General features: G+C 32.7%; 2 protein-coding genes and 1 long non-coding RNA gene across 8 annotated transcripts; 2 read left to right on the top strand and 1 right to left on the bottom strand.

The window, feature by feature from the left end:
* Positions 1–2,030: 2,030 nt before the first annotated feature.
* On the top strand, positions 2,031–14,722 carry LOC101264563 (kinesin-like protein KIN-7D, mitochondrial). Of its 5 annotated transcripts, none has more exons than XR_011212157.1 (25): positions 2,031–2,589; positions 2,701–2,798; positions 2,970–3,059; positions 3,413–3,465; positions 3,753–3,818; positions 3,965–4,018; positions 4,850–4,909; positions 5,369–5,447; positions 5,573–5,640; positions 6,009–6,065; positions 6,152–6,256; positions 6,474–6,578; positions 6,761–6,868; positions 6,939–7,070; positions 7,507–7,659; positions 8,109–8,288; positions 8,736–8,882; positions 9,487–9,606; positions 9,694–9,744; positions 9,882–9,929; positions 10,048–10,197; positions 10,955–11,701; positions 13,835–14,024; positions 14,106–14,222; positions 14,329–14,722. XR_011212157.1 is itself a non-coding variant. In XM_010317025.4 (25 exons), exons 1-24 carry the CDS (start codon positions 2,237–2,239, stop codon positions 14,186–14,188), a joined length of 3,237 nt encoding a protein of 1,078 aa, XP_010315327.1. In that variant the 5' UTR covers positions 2,031–2,236; the 3' UTR covers positions 14,189–14,222; positions 14,329–14,722. The 5 variants fall into 5 exon arrangements, 4 of the variants coding, with proteins under 4 accessions (XP_010315327.1, XP_010315328.1, XP_069146531.1 ...); XM_010317025.4 differs by having other exon boundaries at positions 13,895–14,024; XM_010317026.4 differs by having other exon boundaries at positions 2,039–2,589; positions 2,974–3,059; positions 13,895–14,024.
* A 713-nt stretch (positions 14,723–15,435) lies between these two features.
* BBX20 (B-box zinc finger protein 20) lies at positions 15,436–17,297 on the bottom strand. 2 transcript variants are annotated; one of them, XM_026028756.2, is made up of 3 exons: positions 16,975–17,297; positions 16,104–16,521; positions 15,436–15,920 (listed from the first exon to the last, which is right to left on the bottom strand). In XM_026028756.2, the coding sequence occupies exons 1-3, from the start codon at positions 17,158–17,160 to the stop codon at positions 15,913–15,915; spliced, it is 612 nt and encodes a 203-aa protein (XP_025884541.1). In that variant the 5' UTR covers positions 17,161–17,297; the 3' UTR covers positions 15,436–15,912. The 2 variants fall into 2 exon arrangements, with proteins under 2 accessions (XP_025884541.1, XP_010315326.1); XM_010317024.4 differs by having other exon boundaries at positions 15,890–16,521.
* Positions 17,298–22,759: 5,462 nt separating this feature from the next.
* Positions 22,760–23,780, top strand: LOC138339124 (uncharacterized). Its single transcript, XR_011212172.1, has 2 exons — positions 22,760–22,846; positions 22,953–23,780. It is a non-coding gene; the product is annotated as an uncharacterized lncRNA (long non-coding RNA).
* The last annotated feature ends 713 nt before the right edge of the window (positions 23,781–24,493 follow it).

Genomic DNA, 24,493 nt, shown 5'->3' with positions numbered 1-24,493 from the left:
AAAATAGTAAATTACAATATTCTTAATGGAATATCGAATAATCCAATAACCTAATAGAAGTAATTCCATTGTCCGTGTAGTAAAAAAATTGAAATGAAATACCTATACAAAATAATCTGTGTATTGGACATTTTTTTTTTTTTGACAATATTAATGGTTTGCCAAATCTCCATCTGCTAAGGTTGTTCACCCACTCAAAATACATATAAATAGTAGTGCACAATAAGTAAGAACCGTCCCAACCATATATATAGCTCTTGAGAGGACCACAAGGCACAAATGAGAGAGAGCAGAAAAAGTAAACCATGTGACATCAAATTCTCGACAGTGTCAATGATAGAAACTCAGCATATCAATTCTTGGCTTCTACTCCTTCACTTATATGAGTATTTCAGAGATTCCCTCGCTCTCTTTCTCTCGTTTAAATGTCAAATACGTATAACAAAATAAATTTTATAGCTTTATCTCCATTATCACGAAAATGAGTTTGCGTTATTTATAATTAAATCCCAGCCCATCTAATCTCATCTAGCTCCATCCCACTATCACCTTTAAGCATATACGTTTTTCAAAGTTTTGAAATCGCACAATAGGCAAGTTTATGATTTTAATAAACTAGTAGATGCAAAACATTATGGTATATCTTTTTTTTTTTGTTTTTTACAAATCGAAAATAACAAATAAATTGTAAATCACAAATTTATTATAACAAAAAGATATCTTTGACCGGTCACATCGATCTTCACATGGGGTAGTGTAACTTCCACTCCTTTTCTAGGATTATTCCGTCTTTTACAATAATATATCAATACATAACTCGGATGGGAAAAATAAAATTATAATTAAAAAATTTGTATATATTTTTCGATAATAATTTACTCTATATGATTTTATTGATTATATTTAAAATTTATTTCTATTTTATTTGGTTCCAAAATTTCCTCTCAAGCCATACATGTGAAAACATTTTGAAAGGTAAATACAAAAAGTAAAATAGGCATAACAAAAAAAAGGAAAATCATATATATGATATTTAAAAAATAAAGATAACAATAATAAAATAATATAATTATCAAATTATAAAAGATAATAAATAATGATAAAAATCGCAAAGACAATAAATTACTACTAATGTTACTTCTATTGAAGTTGACATGATCACTTTCTTATTGTTCATTAGTATTTTTCGTTTGATATTAAAAACGAGACAATATTAACTTGAGTTTTCTATCGTATAATATTTTAATTTATAATAATATTTATATTTAATGCGATTGATTATGTCGTTAATAAAAAATTAATTACGCTCAGCTATTAAAACTTTACAACTCAAAAGAAAAATAAAAATAATTAACAACAATTACTCATTAGGCGTATTAAATGAACAATGTTTTTCACCTAAATCGTACCCGTATTGCAACAATTGAAACAACTTTCATTATTAAAGATGAAAGCTAGCTTTAGAAAATATAATTCAAAGGCAATAAATTCTAAATACCCTATTTCAATTTCAAAATTTCTCTTAATTTCTACCAAATCATGTGCAAATATCTACTTAAATGGCTGTGTTAATAAATGTGTCACTCGTAATAAATAAATTAATTCGTTCCAAAATTACTTAACATGAGTAGAGTTTTTTGTTTCAAAATATTTATTATTATTTTTAAAAATAAACTAGCTAAATTTTGACTAATAATTTAATCTATATTTTCAATCATTAAACTTTTATAAATAATATTTAAATATCTAATTAATTTAATTTAATTTAATTATAATAATTAATTAAATTGACTATGAAAGTGAAAAGTATATATTATTCTCTCTAGCTATAGCCTATAAACATGTTTATTCCCGCTCATTTCCACTTTAATCAGTTTTTTCAAATAAAAACCTCCTCCACCACTCCGCGGCGAGGGCCACCTCCTATCTCCACGTCACACCAACCCACCCACCCCTCCAAATATTTCCCACAAAATACAATATTTTATTTATTTGAAAAAATCAAATTCAGAAAATTCAAACTCCTCCGTAGATTCTCACTGTTCTCACCTTCCAACTCCCACGTTTCACCTTTCATAACTTTCCTCTTCCTTTCTCTCTGCTGTTCTTCTGCACTCCATTGACGAATTTAAGTTTTTTCTCACCTGAGCAATTTTGCTGAAAGTGTGAACTTCACTTGAAGAAGAAACAGCTACACGCAGAGAAATTTTTGTGTTACCGATTTTTGGTGGAGCTGATGAGTCGGTCAATGTCGGGCTCGTCGTCTAGAGGGAGAAGTACTTCGCCATTTCACCACCGTAAGCCTTCGAGTCCGTACTCGTCTACTTCGTCATCGTCGTCTTTCATGAACGGTAGGCTCATGCCTCGATCCAACTCGTCCACAGCAACGTCGATGTTGGGCTCCGGAACTGGTGTGAGCTCCAAATCCGTGACTCCTGGACGGAACCGGAGCAATTCGGAGTATTCACGAGGTTATGGAAATCGGACGCCGGTGAGCTATCAGTCAACAGAGGAGTTGATTGCTGAACCAGTTGATATGTCTAGAGCGGGAGAGAGTATTTCAGTCACAGTTAGGTTTCGGCCATTGAGGTAAATGTTAGATCTGCTTGAATTGGTTTCAGTCCATTTGATGTTGGATTGGAGGAATTTAGTTTATTATGCTAGGATTTGAGCTTGGAATTTTGGTATTTCTGATGGCAGCGAACGTGAATATAACAAGGGCGATGAAATCGCGTGGTATCCTGATGGTGATAAAATTGTACGGAATGAGTATAATGCTGGAACAGCTTTTGCATTTGGTACTATTCTAGTCCTGATTCTGATTCTGCTGGTGTTTTTTTTTGTTTGTATATTCTTTTAGTGAAGAGTTTGATATTTATTTTGGTTAGAGTTGCTTACTACTTGAAATTCCCTCTCGAGGATGAAGTATATTAAGAGTTGATGAATGTGTTTGCTTGGATGATTGCTAGACAGAGTTTTTGGACCTGATACATGTACACAAGAGGTTTATGAAGTTGCTGCTCGACCTGTGGTAAAAGCTGCAATGGAGGGCATAAACGGTATCATACTTACTGCCACTTGTAACACTACATAGAACAATTTCGTTTTTGGGGCTAAACAGACTGCAATGGCATTATATAATATTCATACTTAATGAGTTCCAAGGCCATGATCAGTTATAATTTATTTGTTCACTGTAATGGCTTGACCCATAAATTGACATTAGTTGGGTGCTAATAACGTTATATGTCCTCCTGATCTGGTGACCTGAATTAAGTTCTTGAAACAATCCTAGGGCTATCATATTGAGCTGAACTGTTATCATTATTAATGCATTGCAAGTTGCATAAGCAAAAATAATTCTATTGACATTAGCTTTTCTAGTTTGACACTAGGCCTGCTGTGTATGCAGGCACAGTATTTGCTTATGGTGTTACAAGTAGTGGAAAGACACACACTATGCATGTAAGTTAATATATCCATTGTGCAATCTTCTTTTTGCCTTGAATCGGGGAAGTGCTTCAGATGCTTTTGTTACATCTCCACCGAACAGTTTAGAAGTATTTAATTACTAGCAACTGAAAAAATTCCAGTTAAAGGATACTGTTTTATCTTTATCTTTATATCAATATATAGTCAATTTGATGGTTAAAGTTGGTTTTCAATTGTCTTCAATTTGAATTTTACTTACTTCCTATGACCCTGAACTTTCGAACTTGTACTGTCTTCATGATGGATCTTTGTTTCCACAGGGAGATCAAAATTCTCCAGGTATAATTCCGCTCGCAATAAAGGATGTTTTTAGCATTATTCAAGATGTAAGTGAGTTTACGGTTAACTGATCCTCATTTTGACAATGCACCTCTGTAATATGACACTCTTGAGCTCTATAGCCCCATTTCTTTTTTAAAAAGGATACTCCATTATCTTTTAGTGTTTCTAATTATTGTAATCTGCCTTTCAGACTCCTGGACGTGAATTCTTACTTCGTGTATCATATCTTGAAATCTATAATGAGGTTAGTAGTGGACATAGCAGATGGTTTCATATATGAGGACAGGCATGCATGATTAACAACTATATAGTTTACCAAATGCTCTTGCATATATAAGCATCTTTGATGCAAAGGCTGTATCTATGTTTATATTCTGAGCTCATGTGAATTGTGATTCGCATAGCTGCTACATTAAACAATTTCTTTTAAAGTTAAAGAAGTTGCTGGGACTCGGGTGTGGTTGTCCGATACGGGCGAGGATCTAGAGGTTGGATCTTTCATGATCTAATTTTTAATTTTTAAGATTCAGGGATATGGATCCATGTGCGGGATTCGCTTAAACATAACTAAAATATCTAAAAATAGTGTTATAAAACCTCAATTATGAGATATTTTGTGGAAAACTTGGCGAGAATCCTAGAAGGAGATCAAAGGAAAAGGAGCGACAGAGAAATTTCTATATAAAAGGTATTTCATTTTCTTCAATTTCATCTTAGCTTTTATATTGATTATAGAAATCATTAAAACTGTCGAGTCTTTCCCCATCGATTTTGGTCAAAGTACCCAAAATTGGTTGACCAAATCAGACACGAATCCCACACCCACACCCATGTTGTGTCGACACGGGTGCGGCACCAAAAGTGAAAAGTTCGAGCAACTTAGAGTCTGTTAAACAATGTGGAAAATTTTGTGGTAGATTTAGAGTCTCCTGTGCTTGTTGCTTCAGCACTTCCTAATTTCTTGCACTAACTTCATGAACATCTCTCTTTAGGCACTTGTCATCCCATCATGTTATAATCTTGTATTGATTTTAGATAGAGAACATAAAAATGCTTCTCTTGTTCATGGTGTCAGGTTATCAACGATTTGCTGGATCCAACGGGACAGAATTTACGTGTTAGGGAAGACACCCAGGTTGTTATATAATACAACTTTCGCTGCTTCTGGAAATTTGAGTTGTCTTTCAATATTTTTGTTTGATGAATAAGTATATTGTTTTTATGAGAAGAATCAAAGAATAGCTGTGTTCCTATGGGCTAGGACAACCATTTTAGTATATTTTGTAAATAATAAGATAAGAAAAAGTGTTTCCTACATGTTATCACATGCCCGAGTCTTGAATTTATCAGGAAAAATATAACCAAACATATTAATGCCTATTTAATTCCTGAGATGTACTAAGAAATAAACAAAATCTAGCGTTCTTTTTGTCACCTGAAGATCAAAACCTATCATTACCTACCAGCACTGCAGGTGGTGCTTTTAGCCTGTAGTTGTTCTACTAGAAAATAGATATTCATGTTTTTCTATCATAGTTCATGATTGTAATGCTGCTATATGGTTCGTCATTTTTTTATACTTGCTATTATGCAGGGTACTTATGTTGAAGGTATGAAGGAGGAAGTTGTTTTGTCACCTGGGCATGCTCTTTCGTTTATTGCTGCTGGGGAAGGTAATTTTTGAATCTGTTCTTTGTCCGGAAGTCACATTTTTTCATAGGCAAGCTTTGTGGATCCTGCTGATTATATAGGCAAGCTTTCGTGGATCCTGATGTTGATTACATTCTTAATGTTGCAGAGCACCGTCACGTTGGTTCAAATAATTTCAATCTGTTTAGTAGCCGCAGTCATACAATATTCACCTTGGTTAGTGGATAAGGATGTTCACTCTGCTACATTTCTTTGTTTAATCTGAAATTCTGCTTATCTTGTTCACATAAGTTATCGTGAGTTTAAACCCCTCATCCAGCATTAAACATCAGTTTTTTGGTCAGCTGAAGGTTTTAATGTTTTGGTATTCAAGTTATCGAGTTCGAACACAAGTTTTTGAGAAGTTACTATTGCTGTTTCTCAGTATGTTTGAGAGGTCTTCTGAAGACAACCATGACATTATAAAGCTAACAAGTAATTGAGGATTTTAGCTGGAATGGCTTTGTTGTGTTTCCTTGAATGGGTAGTGATTATTATTTATTAGTCAAGTTTGACTGTTGTCCCTTTCATCACTCATTATGCAGATGATTGAAAGTAGTGCCCATGGCGATGAATATGATGGAGTGATCTTCTCACAGCTTGTATGGTTTCTGGCACTTGTTGTTCAGCATTGAAAATACTAACTGTTGAATGTTAGCATCTAATATTAATTTGCTTTGTCCCACAGAACTTGATTGATCTAGCTGGATCTGAGAGCTCTAAAACTGAAACTACAGGATTACGAAGAAAAGAAGGATCATACATTAACAAAAGTCTCCTGACTCTTGGAACTGTAAGTACTTAACCACTAATTGTTGACAGTTTGTATATGTAGGTTCCCCATAAAAATTGCATGATGACAGTTATCCGTATTCTTAATGACTTCTCCTTACCCACTGGTATTATTAATCAATACTTGTGTTCTCTGTTTAGCTTATTGAGGATTATATGAATTCTTGCTTCTGGGTTTATTTCGATCTGACATGTCAATTCTTTTTTCATGTGTTAAGGTCATTGGAAAATTAAGTGAAGGGAAGGCATTTCATGTTCCATATAGAGATTCTAAACTTACTCGCCTGCTGCAATCGTCACTTAGTGGGCATGGACATGTTTCTGTGAGTGCAATTAAGCACATTTTGTGCATTTCCATTCTATTGACCTTATGAAACTGCTAGCCTATTCTATTTGATGTGCATCTCTGCCTCTTAGGCTTTGGTGTTTCTTATACGACATTTGTTTGATCTGAATGAAGTGGATCAGAGAGATGACTAATTTCCTGCTTCTTTCTTGATTGTAGCTGATCTGCACTATTACTCCTGCTTCCAGCAATATGGAAGAAACACATAACACGTTAAAGTTTGCAAGCAGAGCTAAGCGTGTCGAGATTTATGCATCTCGCAACAAGGTTTGCCTATCTGAACCATTTCATTTTTATGGAACTTTTGAAGGCTGAATACTGATTATCTTGCTTTCAGATTATTGATGAGAAGTCGCTGATCAAGAAATATCAGAAAGAAATATGTTGTCTCAAGGAAGAGCTTGATCAGCTAAGAAGGGGGATGCTTGTAGGAGTCAATCATGAAGAACTTATGACATTGAAACAACAAGTAATGATTCAAGTCAAATGATTTGATGATATCACGTACAACTGGTTTTCGGGAAAAAAAATAACGTACAATTCCATGTTTGATGATGTCTGTGCTAAGTTTCTAAGTTGTTTCCTTTGGATGTACTCTGTCCGTTAACTTAATATGACACTGTTTTGTCTCATCACAGAGTTTATGAAAGAGGAAAGACTTTTGAAACATAAGCTTAAACAATTAACATACCCAAATACCTTTGTGTCTTGTGGTCTAAAAGTGTCATGTCAATTTTACAATAGTATGTCATTAAGGGAAAATAAGAATTTTAAATTAATGAGTTCCAATTATGAAAAGGTGCCAATTGTCTTGGAATAGACCAAAAAGGAAAGAGTGCAATGTAAAATGGATCATAGGGTGTAATTGGTTTTGTGTTGTGTTATTATTAACAATCTTTTCACAGTTGGAAGAGGGACAAGTGAAGATGCAGTCAAGATTGGAAGAGGAGGAGGATGCCAAGGCTGCTCTACTGAGCCGGATACAGAAGCTAACTAAACTGATCCTTGTTTCTTCAAAGAATTCAATTCCTGGGAATCGATTTGCTTCTGAAGATGATGTACACCGCCCTCTGACCCTCTCTATTTATCTTGAGTTCTATTTCCATTCTTTGCCAATTAGAGTTCTAGGTGATCATTTCTGAATTTGGATTTTTGGCACATCAGATGTTTTTTAATTTTTGAAAGACTTTTTCCTACTCCTTAAGCAGTGCTGGAAATGTTTATTTATTACAACTGCTCTTCATATCATCTACCATAGGGGTTTTCAGACTCACTATCTTTCTAGTATCTAAATTAAGTTTTTGTTGTTTCTATTGCTTTCTGTTACTATTTGCATGCAATTTTCTGACATCTACCCTGAGCCATAAAAACAACAACAGTATTCCCATAGACATCGAGAACTAAAGATTTAGAATCATTTTTCTAGATAGATCTTTTAAGTTTTCAACCTTCAAATATAAAATCTATTTCCTAAATTAATCTTTTTTGTTTGTCACTCTTTCACCAGAAATTGAATGGTTCAGAGCCCATAGATAGCGAGAACCAAAGAGATTCTTCATCAGAGACTTCTGATTTCAAACACGGTAGATCTTCTAGCAAGTGGAACGATGATGTCTCCCAGGCTGGCAGTGTGATTACTGAATCAACTCAGGGGGGTGACCTTGTCACTGGTTCAAAGCTTCCCATAGTATGTTTTCTTCTTCTTTAGACCTTCTAAAGGAAGACACTTCTTCATTTGTTCTTAATTTCACCTCCTATTTATTGCATATGACCCCTTAATCCGCTGTAGAAATCAAAAGATCTGTAGTTAATATTTGAAGCTGTTATTTTTTAATTCACATGTAGTTAAAGTTTACTTTGATAATTTGCTAAGATCTTTATCTTCGCATGGAGTTTGAATTTTTGATATTTATATATTATACTTTATTGGATACTTACATTTGGGCATCCTTTCTCAAGATTGACTCAATTGAGAAGTTATTACTTTTTTTTCTAATCTGGTCTTCTCTATTGGTATTTGATTTTCTTCCGAAGTCTGTTTTTTTTTTATATATATTTTAATGTAATGCATACTTTTCCATTACATATCAAATGGTAATTTTTCAACTTTTAATATTTTATTTGTCTAATATAGGAAGGAGTTTCATTGTCTGATCAGATGGACCTCCTAGTTGAGCAAGTCAAGATGCTTGCTGGAGAGATTGCATTTAGTACGAGTACATTGAAACGAATGACAGAACAGTCTGTGAATGATCCTGAGAATTCAAAATCTCACATTGAAGTAAGCTTTATTTTGTCTTTGTGGATTGAATCCTTCATATATATTGTTGATAATAACATAATATGATGTCTGTCAGGAACAACCTCTTTACCTCCACAAAGGTAGTGATAAGGTTTTCATACACACTACCTTCCCTAGACTGCACTTGTGGGATTACATTGGGTTTGTTGTTGTTGGACTGACTCCTTTGTACACATGATGGATAATAATATGATGATAACATGTATGGATGCGAAAGCCATTTATTGGGTCTCTCATTAAATATTCTGCAGCTATATTTGCTGTCAATAATCTTAAAATTTGTAAACATTTTAGATATATATTGTTTGAATTCAAATAAAATTGTATTTGATGTTTCCTCATAAGAAAGCATGGTGTTGGTTCATTTACTAACTTGTGAAACATATTCAGTTCGGTGTCTTCACTGGTTTTTCATCCTCAAAGTCCCTAGACGTGTCAATCCTTGATGAGTATGTAGGATTTTATTGTTAGGCTACTGCAGCTGTTTGATTTTCCTGAAAACAACTTACTGTTTCTGTTATTGTGTACCTAGCTGTCTCCTGTAGTAAGATCTTTACCCACTGTATGCCTAAACTTGCAACAGATTCAAAGTTTGGAGCGTGACATTGAAGGCAAGAGAGAGCAGATGAGGATCTTAGAACAGCGCATTGTTGAAAGTGGTGAAGTATCAATCAGCAGTGCATCCTTAGTTGAAATGCAGCAGGTGGTTTCACATTATTCCTTTTTCAGCCTCATTGGTTTTCCCTTTTATGGTGATTTGTGTTTGTCTCATAGTTCTAATTTTTGTCAGACTTTGATGAAGCTGATGACACAATGTAGCGAAAAGGGATTTGAGCTTGAGGTAGTGACCGAATTAGGTCTTCCTTGATTGCATCAATTTAATTATTTTAAAATCAAATTTAAAGAATTTCCTTTTCTATCACAAAGTGCAGAACATCTATCATATGAAGTTGTTAAGAATTTTACTTTCGAATACAGATAAAATCAGCAGACAATCGGATTCTCCAGGAAGAGCTGCAGAACAAGGTGAAAAAACATCATTATTTATCTTTGTTGTAACTCAAATGATAGTCACCTTATTGTTGTTGGTCGGCCAGTGGCTGATGCCCATGGTTAACGGGTCTGTCATCTTTTTTCCCCCCAGTGTTTAGAGAACAAGGAACTGCAGGAAACTATTTATAATCTTGAGCAGCAGCTAGCTGCAGCGAAGGTGGAGAAGTCATACCCCTCAACAGAACAGGGTCTTCTATCAGACAAGTATATTGATGACCTTGAAAAGAAAATCCAGTTGCAGGTGATTTATATTCTTCAGCCCAGGATTTACTGGGTTCGTATTTGTCTTTTGGACTGGTTCTTGTGTAAATTCTTGCCGTATATGGCATCTTTATTTGTTTCTTATTTTATTTTTAGAAGATGGTCTCTCCTGTAGTAAGCGATGCAGAGCAGAGGAATTATGTGAAGCCTTAGGTGCCCCAAAAGTCTAATTATGCATTGAGAGTCAAACTTTAAGACCTATCGAAATATTTCAAATTTTTCCTTTATATAAAACCTGAAGAAAGCAAAAGAAAGGGGCTCATTAGTAGCACTTGCAAATGCCTTGAAGTGGATGCGTGATGATATGCTTCTTGTGAATGAATTGTTTAAGATTTTTTAACTTAGGAATTTAAATCACCTGTGATGCTTAGTCTTTTACATTTGTTCTATTCTATAAAAACATACCGAGCCTGGTGCTGTAACATTCTGCTTTGACATCCATATCTATTTCACGACAAGATTTTGTATTAAGTCACTGTACATGATGGAGCCTAGGTACACAATCATTTTGTCCATTCAGTTTCTCTAGGTTAATCTTTCTATGTTAAAGTAATTGCTTTGCCTGCATGAAAGCGTGCATTACTCAGCATTCCTACACTAGAGTTCTTCAATCTTCTATTAGTGTGATATCTACAGACACTGGGTATGTTGTTATTGTGAGTACAGACACTTCAACGTCACTGCCTTTCTTTAAATGTGTCCATAACATGATTCTGATAAGTTTGTTGCTTGAGCAGGATATAGAGAATGATAAGTTGAAGTTAGAACTTGTTCAGAGTGTAGAGGAGAGTAGTGCATTGCGAGTACAGAACCAGAAATTGTTTGAAGAGACCTCATATGCAAAAGAATTAGCATCTGCTGCGGCTGTTGAACTTAAAAATTTGGCTGGTGAAGTGACAAGTCTATCGATACAGAATAAAGAACTCGAGAAAGAACTGTTGGCTGCTCGACAGGCATTAAATTCTAGGAGTACCATTGCACACACTGGTAATGTTCGCCACCGAAAGCATGGTGAAAACCTATGGCAAGGACGTAGAAGTCGGGTTTCTGACCGAGAAAGTGAAGTTCCTGGAGTTGTTCGTGATGGACTTGGCACATGGGATCTAGATACTAAAGATTTAAAAATGGAGTTGCAGGCAAGAAAACAACGTGAGGCAGTTCTTGAGGCCGCCTTGGTTGAGAAGGAAATACTTGAAGATGAGTACCGGAAAAAGGTTGAAGAGGGAAAGAGAAGGGAGGCAGCTCTGGAAAATGATTTAGCAAATATGTGGGTACTCGTTTCTCAGCTAAGGAAAAAGAATGGCGCCACGCAAGATGTAAAGACAGTAACAGAAAGGCAGAATTTTGGAAGACGCAATATGAATGATCCAGAAATGTTTGATAGTGAGTACAATGACCCCATCATCGATGATGAACAGACCGAGGATCATGCAACCTCTGTTGCTGAGATTCTGAAGGAAGACCCTCTTGTTGCCCGCTTGAAGGTAATAATGTTTAACTTTTTTTTAAAAAACAAACAAACAAAAAAACATAAAAAAATTTATGCTTATCCTTTTCTTGCCACTTAGCTATTGTATCTAGTACATGTACGTGTTAGGGTGTGTCCTTGTGATTTGACTGAGTTGAAGCTCTGTATACTTCTAAAAGCTAGCTAATTTCCTTGTGTTTGTGCATCATGTTGGGTTTTAGCAAGTGTGAATGGAAAAAAAAGAGAGAATATGAAAAGTGAGGGAACTACTTTGGAGAGAAAATGAAAAGTCATTTGCAAAATGCAAATGAAAAGTCATTTCTCCCATATCGGCAAAAGAAATGGAAATTGTTGTCCTTATAGAAGGAAACACTTCCATTACTTCTTGAAAGAGATAAGAAGAGGATGCCCCTCGGGCCGTCGTAAGCAAATAAATCTTGTTTCTCTTTTAAATTTGCGGGTAACGGTAACATTTCGAAAAGTTGTAACTTTTCCGAACCTAACAGACACATTTTTTCGAAAAGTTGTTATTTTTTCCAAAAGACACAATTTTCTGGATAAAATGGGTCTGAACAGATTTCATTGAACAGACATGTTCCTTGCTGAAAAATGGCTATAAAAGGAAGTCAATTTTTGATTTTTCAAACACTGAAAATTTTTCTTTCTCTGCATTTATTTTTCCCTCAAATAAAAATCAAAGTGTCGATCGACTGAGTCTGTGTGACTTGTTGCTGTTCTTAAGTTCGTTGAAGTTAAAGAAATTTGAGGTACCGCTATTTCTTTAACAGAGTTAATCCGTTTTATCTTGGGAGAAATTAATCCATAACGTTGGATACAGTGAGGGGATTAAATTTCTTAAGGACACACAGTAGTTTCTGTGGACTCGGATTATTTCTTGTATTTTTTTTTTCTGCTTCATCTTATTTTTATTTCTGTTTATTAACCTAATAAATACAGGTTATTGTAAGTATAACAATCTTATAACACATCATACACCCAAATGAGGCTAGATAAGCTATATTTTACTTTTCCTCTCTTACGGTTCATTTTTGTCTATTCAGTTGTAAAAACAAGTGTGAGATATACTTTTGGATCCAGTAAGATATGCAAGCCTTTTGGAGATAGGAAGGTTAGATTTTAGTAGCACACCAGAGGGGTGGAGAGAATAAGGGCTCGTTTGATAGAGTGTATTCGAAAAAATAATGCATGCATTAGTCTTGTGTATTACTAGTACCTTTTTTGGTACTCTTTTCAAACCTTGCACTCTAAAGTATATTAAGGTGTGTATAGTTAATACCATTAATTTTTAGGTATTAGCAAAGCAAGGATTATAATGCATTCATTAGCATGATTAAAGACCCAATTGCCCCTCAAAACCTTTTTTACATCTTTTTCACCATAATAGTGGAGGGTAGGGTATCTTTGTAAATTAAATTTTTTATGCAGTGCATACTATTTTTTTTATGCATCAAACCAAACTATGCATAAAAGTAATCTATGTAAAATTAATGGAAGCATAACTAATACATATATTGCTAATGTAAGCATTACCAGTACACCCTATTTAACATTATTCTTATACACTCTACCAAACGACCCCTAAGTGTCCAACATCTGCAAGTCATGGGTTTTGATATACATTTATTCCAACTGTCCCATTTTATCTCGTGTTTAACTGATGATGGCGTTTAAGTTGCTAATATTACTTGAGTTTGATTTTATTGATAACAGGAGATAATATCAAAGTAATGGTTGAAAAGTTAGTTCAGTGGAATATAGAAATGTTTCAATGAATCATAACTAGGAGCCACAATGTTAGCCATTTTATGAACTGCTCCTCGTCAATCTTTGGAGGCTTTTCAGGCTAGTCCTACTGTTCTTGACTGGGATATAATTAACAGTAGTAATGCAAGAAAATGTTGAACTGACAGTTAGTTTTAGTTATAAAAGAATATTTTGACAGTCAAATAGATTGTATTTCTTAGAAGAATTTGACTCTGTAGTGTAATATTACTAATGAAATCGTGTCGAGCGTTTTGAGATGGAACCTAAAACGGGAAACTTGATATAACATGGGTAACAGAATACCTGTTAGTGCTTAGGTTCTTGCATAGGTAGAAACTACTAATAACAACTGTTGTTTCTTTAGGTTCCTTGGTGACTCAAAATATGACAAAGTATTAAAGATCTTTTATGTGTGCGCCATCAGGCTCGAATGCATGAGATGAAGGAAAAGGACCACACATATGTGGGGAATGCAGATGCAAATTCACATGTATGTAAAGTCTGTTTCGAATCACTAACTTCTGCAATGCTCCTTCCTTGCCGACATTTTTGCTGTAAGTCAACTTTCTGATTATGTGCTCAGATTATCTTCACTCCCTTGGGTAGGATCTGTCTAATGTAGTCTTGATTTGCAGTGTGTAAATCTTGTTCCCTTGCCTGTGCCGAGTGTCCAATCTGTCGGACTGAAATTGCAGATAGGATTTTTGTCTTTACTTGAGACGCCATTTCAAGTGCTTAAGCTATGGTGAAAGGTTGGTGGTTGTTTCATCGTGAATTCCCATTCTATTTTACAAATATGCATAAATTCTGAAGTCACAACTTGCAATAAGGTGCTTACTTTTCTCCCTCTCTTTGTAGGAGGGTTCTCTTCACACTTGTGAAACTCGCTTTCTCAGAACAATTCTTTAAATTGATCAACTGTATGTAATGTCAACAGTATACCTTTTTTTTCCCCACTTATCTACCAATCAACTGTAAATTAAGAAAGACACTGGGGACAAAGGACACGGTCGAATACTATTTGAACTCAGGGAGTTGCTTCTGTCCACAGTTTGATATCCTTGCACTTCAACTGTAGTATATAGAGAACACTACTGCAGTCACAATGTTGTGTCGTGTAAGTAAAAAAATTTTGAGCTTGTAGGGGCTATAATCTTGTTCTCTTTGGTCTGACATTTCTTTATTTGTTATTCCACATGGTATATTTCTTTTTGGTTTCTTGGTTATTCGGAATTTAAATCTTCACTTGGAATTGTTTTTTTGTTTTTCTACTAACTTGCCTTTCTTCAATGTCTTCAACATGTAATAATCAGAAGCTTTAACAAGCACGCCAGCTAGTCCGGTTTGTATATTCCTTAGGTGCAATGTGATATATGGACTACTTGGATTCCAATGATCATACATAGATAATCATACATAGATATTTCATAGGATATTTTAGGAGTGGGGTTTGTAGACAAGTTATATCAAAGATTTAACGCATAACTAATATGAATATTATTCCTACCGAACACTGTTAATGAATTTTTCCAGTAGAAGCAGAACATCCCATCACCCTCATTTAAAGAATATTCTCATATGAGCTTTTAGTAAGGTCACATGGATCGGTCTACTGCTATAGAACTCAATTGGGAATAAGGCATAGCCATGATACCATACTAACTTTAGACTATATTCAACGAGTCTTTCATGTTTAAACAATTTATGTACTAATATAGAGAAGCTCGAGTAGTACATAATCTAAAATTTTGAATATAAGATGAAATGTGTTCCAATACATAATCTAAAATGAATATTGAAAATTCATATTTGAACTAGTTATTTTGATTGTCATTGTGCATTAACGTGGTGTAGATTATAAATGATTGAACTGACATTGATTGCCTAGAAAGGTCGTCGTCGAAAATCTTGGATGCCATATCTTTGCATCAATCTTCCATAAATAATTGATTTGGCCATGAATACTTGAACAAATAGGAATACCATATTCAATAATCAAAGTGGGTAATAGGCACAAGGCTTTCCCACTAGCATTACAAAAAGATTGGCCTCCCACAAAGCAAAAAAACAAAAGTACCCACATCTAGTAATACCCATTCCCATTCAGGTTAACATACTGCAACAAGTCGAAGTGATTTGACTTGCAAAAAACAAATAACCAAAAAAAAAAAAAAAGAACAGTGGGGCTTTAACTTACAACATGTGTTACATGTCCAAAAACAAAGTAACTGGTCAAAGTTAGTAACCAAAAGAAAAGGTCAGATGGCAGTTTATATAACTCTTTTCTTAATATCTTAAAAGATATTATGCCCTTATTACCAAGTCTGTCCTATAAGTTGCTAGGTTGATGGAGAGTTGATCTGTGGAACAGGTACTCCATTTGATATTATGAGGTATCCCCACTTTAGTGGGGGAAAAAACTACACATCTGGTCGTACCTGATCAAAATTCTGCAATCAAACAGCATCATTTAGTTGCAAGTTCTGAAAATTTTATTATATTCAAAAATGGTCAAATATGTCATCAGTTAATAATATTGGTCTAAAATGCTCCTTTTTGTCAATAATTTGATCCAAAAATGCCCATATTTCGAGTTAATGACATTTTTAAATCCGTAAAAAAGAAACAGTTACCATAGGAAGAAGAAGAGGGATATTCAAGAAAATCTTCAACATGCCAACCAGGAAGAGTCTCAGTCAAATATTCTGATATGCTACTAGTTGAAACAGAACCCTCTTGTACATAATCAACATGAAAATAGTTATGTGTCGATTCTGTAGTACTCGAAATCGAATTACTCTTCATCCCAAAATTTCCACTAAGTGCTTTAAAATTATTTGTACCAGCATTACTTGCAGCAGATCCAGCTGGGGATATTGAATTTTGGTTATTATTATAATTAGAAGCAAGTATATCAGAAGATAGCTGCACTCCACTTAGAAGAAATCTGTTGTGTTTCTTTGTGTGTTCATTTGCTTTGTGTATAGGCAAGTCACATTCTTTGCAAAGTATTGCTCTATCTTCTTTACAAAATAGCAATGCACGTCTTTCCTGAAAATAAAATACAATAAGAAATAAATGTTAATTTTCTACATTATACACCATAAAATTAAATAAGTTCTACTATCAGCCCATATTTTATGCTCATCGCTAGTATATGTGTTAATAGATCATGATTTTTCCTCTCATGTTCTACTGAATTAGCTCACCGGAGGAAATGCATGGTATAAATAAATTATCACTATATTAGTCGGGAACTTCCTAATTTTTTCATATGATAACATTTTTTTCTCACTGATTCAATTAAAATATTTTTCAGTAGTAATTGTTGATTGTGCAAAAATTTTACACTGCAATATATTTCTCAGATGTTGTTAATAATTTGTTATCTCGAAAAATTACCTTCCTTAATTCAATTTTCTTCATCAGATCAAGTGACATTTTGACGTAATAATTTTAAATTGAGTGATCATCTGTGAAACCAAACTCGAATATTATTAGTACCTGGCAAATGTCACAAAGAGGAGAATCTTTGAACGAAGGATGAATTAGAGAAAAACGAAGATGTTTGCTTGCAAGCTTGTTGGCATGATGCACTTGATAATCACAGCTTTGGCAAAGTGTGGCTTCATCTGCTGAACAATAAACTGATGCCTCTTCTTTATCACAAACATCACATTGAATCTTCATTTTATTTTTCTTTTTAATATTTGTACTGTTTCCCTAAAGAGATGTATATATAGTTAGAAACTTAGAATAGAAGAGAGTAAATTTGGGAAAAAGACAAAATATTATGGGCACAAAGGGAGTTGTGTTCGTTGTGGGCTCACACCTAAAGTCTCTGAAGAGTTTCAGAAAATATATTAAAATTTCTCTTTCAATGACTGAATAAAGAGAAATCTCTGGAAATAAAAGACAATGGCTTCTATAATGTCCAAATAAATGTAAAGACAAAATAACCAAACAAGTTGCCTTTTTTTTAAAAAAACACTTTATAAAAAGCTTTCGCACTCTCACCACTCAATGGTTCAATTATATTCTAGCCTTAGTTGATGAGCTACTATACATTTGACAATTCGATCAAAATCATTTATCTTAAAAAATTCTTTTTGATAATAAATGACGGTGAGATGGTTGAACGCTATATACAGACACAAACTTATCCAAACATTACCATTACATTTATTATTATTTTATTTTTTTTTAAAAAAAAGACATAATCTTTAGCAAGCAGTTATTTTGATGCGTGAAAATGTGGGCATTGGTGCATGGGATAGGATGAAGCTGTTATTATCCCATTTATTGATATTGATTGATCGATACGGTGATACCCTCTTAAGCTTTGAAATTGGAAAATGGAAATTAACATATGTAAAAGGTAGATCTTTATAAATATTTTGGTACAAGCTAAGCCATTTATATTACTTGGTTAGATAGATCTACCTAGTCAAATATTTGTGTAATAAGATCAAGCCATTTATATTAGTGTAGATATTTCCAAATTATTTAGGAAGAGTACCAAAATAATAAATATTTATCAAATATAATTGGCATAGAGAGGGGGACATGGAATATGTATAAATGCTAAAGTATGTCAGTTTATGGGCAAACAAAGCCAGTTGCTTTCACTTTAATTAGTTTTTCTTGCAGAAATTAAAAGGGGTGGGTGGGGTTTGGCTGGCTTTGACAGCTACTATTTGAATTCACATCTTATTAGGGTTAAACCTAATAATATCAACTGATGATTGTATAACATATGGCTACACTTAATAAGTGCTATTTACCCCTATATAGATGATCTAGCCAGCCAGCCTCTCTTTAAAATCTTTTGTTAAATCCTATTTTTGAATTTTTTTTTTAAGTCAACAAATTATTATTTTGAATTTTCACTCGATGTTTGATACCTATTTTGAGGTCTCGATCTTTTAAATTATATTGTGGAGATTCATTAGGGGAAAACGCACATCGCCAATAACAAAAGCGATCGAGTAGAGGAGAAATAGATACTTGTTGTCTCCATAGCCCTGGGGTTCTGTCTAGGTCTCCTATGTGCGAAACATAAGGGACTAGTTCTAATAGAGATTCCCCTTGGTCTAATTCCACGCGTAATAAAGGAGTCGGCGTGGCATAAAATGTAAAGTGAAGTTTTGGGGAGTAGAAAAAATTCCCTTACAGGGTATTTCGAAAGTGTAACCTAGGCAACGGAAAAGGGACCCGATAATTCAACTGGAGGAGCGACTCTTTGATACACCAAACCCTAATAGGAGATACTTTCTTCGGTCCAATTAGTAGTATTCAAGGTTCAAATCTAAAACCAAATAGTTATGTGATTAAATTATAGTACCATTTAGTTTGTTATTTGGTTGACAAGTTCGGAATAACTTATCCCGGAATTAATAATTAGTCTCTGGATAAGTTATCCCTCCCTTTGGGTGGTATAGTAATCCTTAGATAAAATAATTAAATGACCAAAAATATCTCTTTCAACCCTTTTATTACATTACTTTTTACATACATGAAGGTTATTTTTATAAACTAATAAATTGTTTTTAAAATTTATTTATTTTGAATACAACAAATCAAAAACTCAATAAAAAATAATCTCATCATAATTTATCCAATCATAACTTGAATTCAAACGATTATGATCCAATCATAACTTGAATTCAAACGAAACGACAGTTATATGTGGAGGGATCATATTAATCCCAGTGATAATTTTACAAAAAGGTTGAAAAATTGGTGAAAGGTGGAGGGATCATATTAATCATAGTGATAATTTTACAAATTAAAAGGTTGAAAAATGACCAATTTTGAATGATTGGTTACAATGGACGAGTTGACAATGTTGGAGGTATGTAAAAGTTCAAACAAATAAGTATTTTTGAAGTTTGAAAAGGTAAAAGACAAATTTTTCTAATTTCAAGATTCAAACAGAAAAAGAAACAATTATGCCAAATACGACTTAATCAAGCTTTTCAAATTTAATTGACTTTGGCATATGAAAATTCGATGGTTGCTGTGTAAATGGCCTACATTATTAATTAGTTCACACTTGAAGCTTTTCTAAAATGGAACTTGAACATTTGTTTACTTCAATATATATCTTCATCTTGAACAAAGTTCTATATGATCGCATTATTATGATTTTGGGTTTATCTATAGATTTATTGCATTGTTATTTTGAATTTATTTGAATATTTATTCCATGTCACTTACGTCATTCGTTATTCATAGTTAACAAAATTTTATCGACTCTAATAATACTACTAGTTATGGGCTAAAATAACTACTAAATAAACGAGTTGAAATAATATTATTCATCCTTTGCTCAAGTTTACAATGTTTTTTCTCAAAAATCCATATTAATACGACTTAAAGAGTATGAATGTGAAATAATCAACTTTCAAATTATGTCCGATCCAAATACAATATATATTTAAGAACAAATTTTTAAAAAATAGTTCTTTCCACCTTATAATTAGTTTATGATGTTAGCCAGTTATTAATTATTGGCTTATTAAATCCTTGTTAGAGCTGTTGATTTTGGATTATTAAATCTTTTGATCATGGAGTGGGTGGAAAGGTTGGAGAAAGAATAATTAAATATTGTTCTCATAGAAAAGATATGTTTTATTATTAAAAATATAGAAAAAGAGTACTTGGTAGGGAAGAATAAACACTAAATGACAAACTACACTTTTTCAGGATTGGGATATGGATGAGATTTTTAGAACATCTTAGAAGGAAAACTTAAAATATTAAAAATTGTATATATGCAACTTGTTGAAATTCATTGATTGGATGAGAACTCAGAAGATAAAGGAACAAAAGTATCATAAAAATATAGTACTATATAAATATATTAAAAATTAGATGATGGTGGATATGGCATTATTTTGAAGAATTAATTTAATGCTTTTTAAAGTTTCAACTTCCAATAGTTTCTCACATGGAACTGGATTTTGAGGATCAAAAGTGATGCCTATGGGCCATATGCAATGTACTAGAAAGTTAAAACCATATATTTTTTTGCTCATCTCTTTTTTTCCTGTTAAATCAAGAAAATATGGAGATTGAGCAAAATAGACTACTCATTGTGATGAAGAAAAAAATATCAAACTCTTGAAACAGAATTTTTTAAAAAGTATTATAGTCCTATTAACTTGATAAAACCTTATTTCATCGATCTGAATGATTCAAATCTGAAAAAAAATATCATTTATATATATATATATATATATATATATATATATATATAATGATTTGTTATAAAAATATATTAGTAATTCAATAAATACAATGTAATGAAAATAATAATCTTATTACTTTTTTAGAAATTTGTTTTTTCAAAAAATACATTTAAAAAAGTTAAACAAAATAATTAAAATGAGAATCTTATTATTTTGTTAACAAAATTGTATTGCAATAAAATTTCATGAAAGAAATTTCAATTGATTGGTCACTTTTCAAATGAAATATCAATAGTTGAGTGACTTTGTAGGTACAGTATTCATAGTTGAGTGACTTTGAAACTATAAAATAAAATTGAATGACTTTTTGGAAAAATAATTATTAGTTGAGACTTTCTATAAAAAAAATGCATATTTAAGTGACTTTGAGATTATAAAAAAAGTTGAATGATTTTTTGTGAAAACAACTATTAGTTGAGTAATTTTTTATGAAAAAAAAAAACGTAAATAAGTGATTTTGAGATTATAAATTAAAGTGAGTGACTTTCGGTGAAAAGAAATATTAGTTGTGACACTTTCCATAATTGTGTTCCATAGAAAATATAAATATGTATATCTTGCTATATACATAAAAAAATGGTATAATTCGCTATACATATACAAAAGAAATCAGTTATATACAAAAGATCAATTGTATAATTTGTATTATATAATTATAAATGTATAGGATGACAATATATGTATTGCATGTGGATATGCAATTTTCTCTCGCTTTATACAAACAAAAATACAATTTATATATTTGTTTCTGTTTGTATAAGCGAGAGAAGCGACTAGTAAACAATTTGGTACAAGGAACAATTAAATCAAATTGGGATTGTAACATTAAATTTGAACTATTAGTTTGTCATTATATAAATTTTTCCAAAAATGAATAACAATCAGAATAAAATTGATCGTAATCACCGGGCCCCTACCCCACCATTATTGGGCTGGGCTAGACAATTAAACACAGACGAACTGTAATGGGCTTTGGTTCTTAAGCTCATCAAGCCCATAACGCCCCACTATTATTGGCCTGGGCTGAACAATTGTCCGTGACGCAGACGGTAATTGGGCTTTTGGTTCTTAACTCATTAAGCCCATAACGCCCACTTATTGGGACAATTATCCGTGACTAAGTTTAAAAAGATTTTAAAATGACAAAGAGGTTCTCCTGTGTTAGCTAGGTCTAGAATTAGTTTTTTTTAGCAAAAAATTAATATATAAAGGGAAAAGGGTTTGATATATCACTCAATTTGGTCATTTGGAGTTGATATACCCCTTGTTATGAAAATGACTCATATATTACTCATATACAAATGGCTAACATATACCTTTTTCCTTTAACGGAAATGAAAAAAAAATCATATGAGTAAATTTAATCCTCGTCAAACATATCTTTTTGACCTTCTTTTTGTTTCAATGACTAGTTTAGAGTTATTATTTTGATAATCAAATTTATTTACGTTTCATTAATATTCTTGTAAAACTTATTGTAGATGGCCAATTTTTTTTCTTCGATTACAAAAATTAAATTACAATATTGACAAAAAAATAGTTTAATTTTTTTTCACTAAGGAATGAAAGAAAAAACATAAAATAAGAATAAGAAACTCAAATAATTATAATAAAAAAAGTCAAAAAATAAGTTATATAAGAAAAAAATTAAAATATACCTTGAACTTTGATAGAAAAATCATATATACCTCTAAATAATTTTTTTTAAAAAATAAAAAATATAAATTTAAAACTAATTTTTAAACTTCCGTTAAATAAAGGGTATATGTGATCTCACTTTGTAACGACAAGTATATATATGAACCGTTTATATAACGATTAGGGTATATATGAGTCACTTTATGAATATCAGCTCCAAATGACACAGAACCTTTTCACATATATAAAAGAGATAAAATTTCCAATTCCTAAGAAAAATAGACTTTTGAGGCTTTTCCATCTAAAAAAAAAAGTAATTTTGTTTTATAAAACCTTATTGGGTTTGGATTTGGATTCTTTATTGATATTGGTTTGGGATACCAAAAAAGGAACGGATTATTATGTAGTATAAATAATCGTGATGTATGTTGCCTGTCGGTAAATCCATCTACACTCGTCTCAAATCAAAGTAATTAACTCTCGAGGTTTGTTGATTTAATTCCTCCTTTCTTCTTAATTATGTTTACAAATTTAAATAATATTCATATTGTTGGTTGGATAATTGAGTAGTATTCGATTTTCATGTTTCAGAATGTGCCTGGCAATGACAATGAGAATGGATGAAAATAATTATCCGCAACTTCCAGATAAATTAATATTCTACATATTAAGCTACTTGCCACTCTCATCATTGTTCAAATTTAGATCTGTTTGCAAGCTATGGAATACTCTGTTTCTTCATCCTCATCTGGCCTTCCTTCATTATCGAAATTCGCAATCTGGATTAAATTTGGATGATCTCTCAGGCACTTTGAAGGAGAGGGGAAGACTTTGGAAGGACATTCAAAACGAGAGAAGAGATGCAGTAAAGTTTAAAACTATTACTACGAGTAGTCAAGGCTTATATCTCCATGAATTTACCAGCATTCATGATTCTTCTATTAAGAGATATCGCGTTGAATGCTCGATATTACACCAAAGGCTTGATATACCTAATCCACAGAATCCTAGTTTATGCATCACATTGGATTTTGTCTTTGATAGCCAAGCTGTCAAGCTGATTTCTGTTCATGAACATGGTTATGAAATCCTCTCTCTTGGAATTGGGAGGGATCAAACTAGTTATCACTTTAGCTAACAATTCTTTATTGTTCTTCGTGAAGCCGGACAAGAAAACTCTCTGCGCGTATAACATTAATACGGGAGAGTTAACTACTTCTGTACTGAAAAATTGCATCACTTCTGCTGAAGATATCATGGATGTGATCGTGATGATGATGTTCTGTGGGGGTGGGGTTGAGGTTCTCTACAGTTAACTTTTCAAATTTTTAGATTTTGCTAGAGCGGTCAAGTCTAAAGTTACACTTTTCATTGTTTCCTTCTGATTTTAGTGAAATAATATCTCGTGTTCTCGCTCAATTTTATTTTATAACTTAAAAGTCACTCAATTATGGATGTTGAATTTTTTATACTAGTTTTTGTTATAAATAATTTTTTATGTCGAGCCACAATGTTTATGTCCGTCAGCATTTGATTTTAATTGTTTGCTGGACCTATATCAACATTACATGCACTACATCAAAAAATAAAAAAACTATAGTCGCAATTAATTACCAATTGCCACTAAATATGTATTTTTAACGGCAATTAACACTCTTTATATATGTCGCTAAAAAATTTAGCGATATTGAATCTAATGACACTTAACTAATGTCAAATTTAGCACTTTTTAGTAATTATTTATTTATTATCGCTAAAAGTTGTTTTTGTTGTAATGAGACCAAGTTATTACCACTTGCAACCCCTGCTGTAAGATCTAATGGTGTTGTATTCGTTTATGGAATAGTCCGGACGACTCTGTATATTTGAATTTTATAAAGTGTAGCTGCATTTCGACAGTCTTTAGTCTGACTTTTAAAGTTTGATCATATCATATTACTCATATTAAATTTCCCTTACATATATTTCCTGTCTTTGCCTTACTCACATTTGTGTTTTTATCAAATTAGTTTGTGCTCTCAAGTTCATTGGTTGTGTGCGCTTGCATGTCTTTGTCAGAAGAAAATGGGAGTTGCAGATATCTTTGATTATCAAAGTAGACCTTCCCTTTGTGTCGCTATTATTAATTTGAA

This window comes from Solanum lycopersicum, chromosome 1 (assembly GCF_036512215.1).
Source record: "Solanum lycopersicum chromosome 1, SLM_r2.1".
Classification (NCBI taxonomy): Eukaryota; Viridiplantae; Streptophyta; class Magnoliopsida; order Solanales; family Solanaceae; genus Solanum; species Solanum lycopersicum.
The sequence above is the reverse complement of the archived record's forward strand: the minus strand, read 5'-3'. Positions and strand labels throughout refer to the sequence as shown.

Bases quoted from the DNA above. Each gene is read 5' to 3' on its own strand.
- LOC101264563 (XM_010317025.4), top strand. From the start codon at position 2,237: ATGAGTCGGTCAATGTCGGGCTCGTCGTCTAGAGGGAGAAGTACTTCG. The intron at 2,799-2,969 runs GTACTATTCTAG...GATGATTGCTAG, and splicing joins TGGAACAGCTTTTGCATTTG to ACAGAGTTTTTGGACCTGAT. The intron at 7,071-7,506 runs GTAATGATTCAA...ATCTTTTCACAG, and splicing joins TTATGACATTGAAACAACAA to TTGGAAGAGGGACAAGTGAA.
- BBX20 (XM_010317024.4), bottom strand. From the start codon at position 17,160: ATGAAGATTCAATGTGATGTTTGTGATAAAGAAGAGGCATCAGTTTAT. The intron at 16,522-16,974 runs GTACTAATAATA...TTTTATTTTCAG, and splicing joins CTCTTTGTGACATTTGCCAG to GAAAGACGTGCATTGCTATT.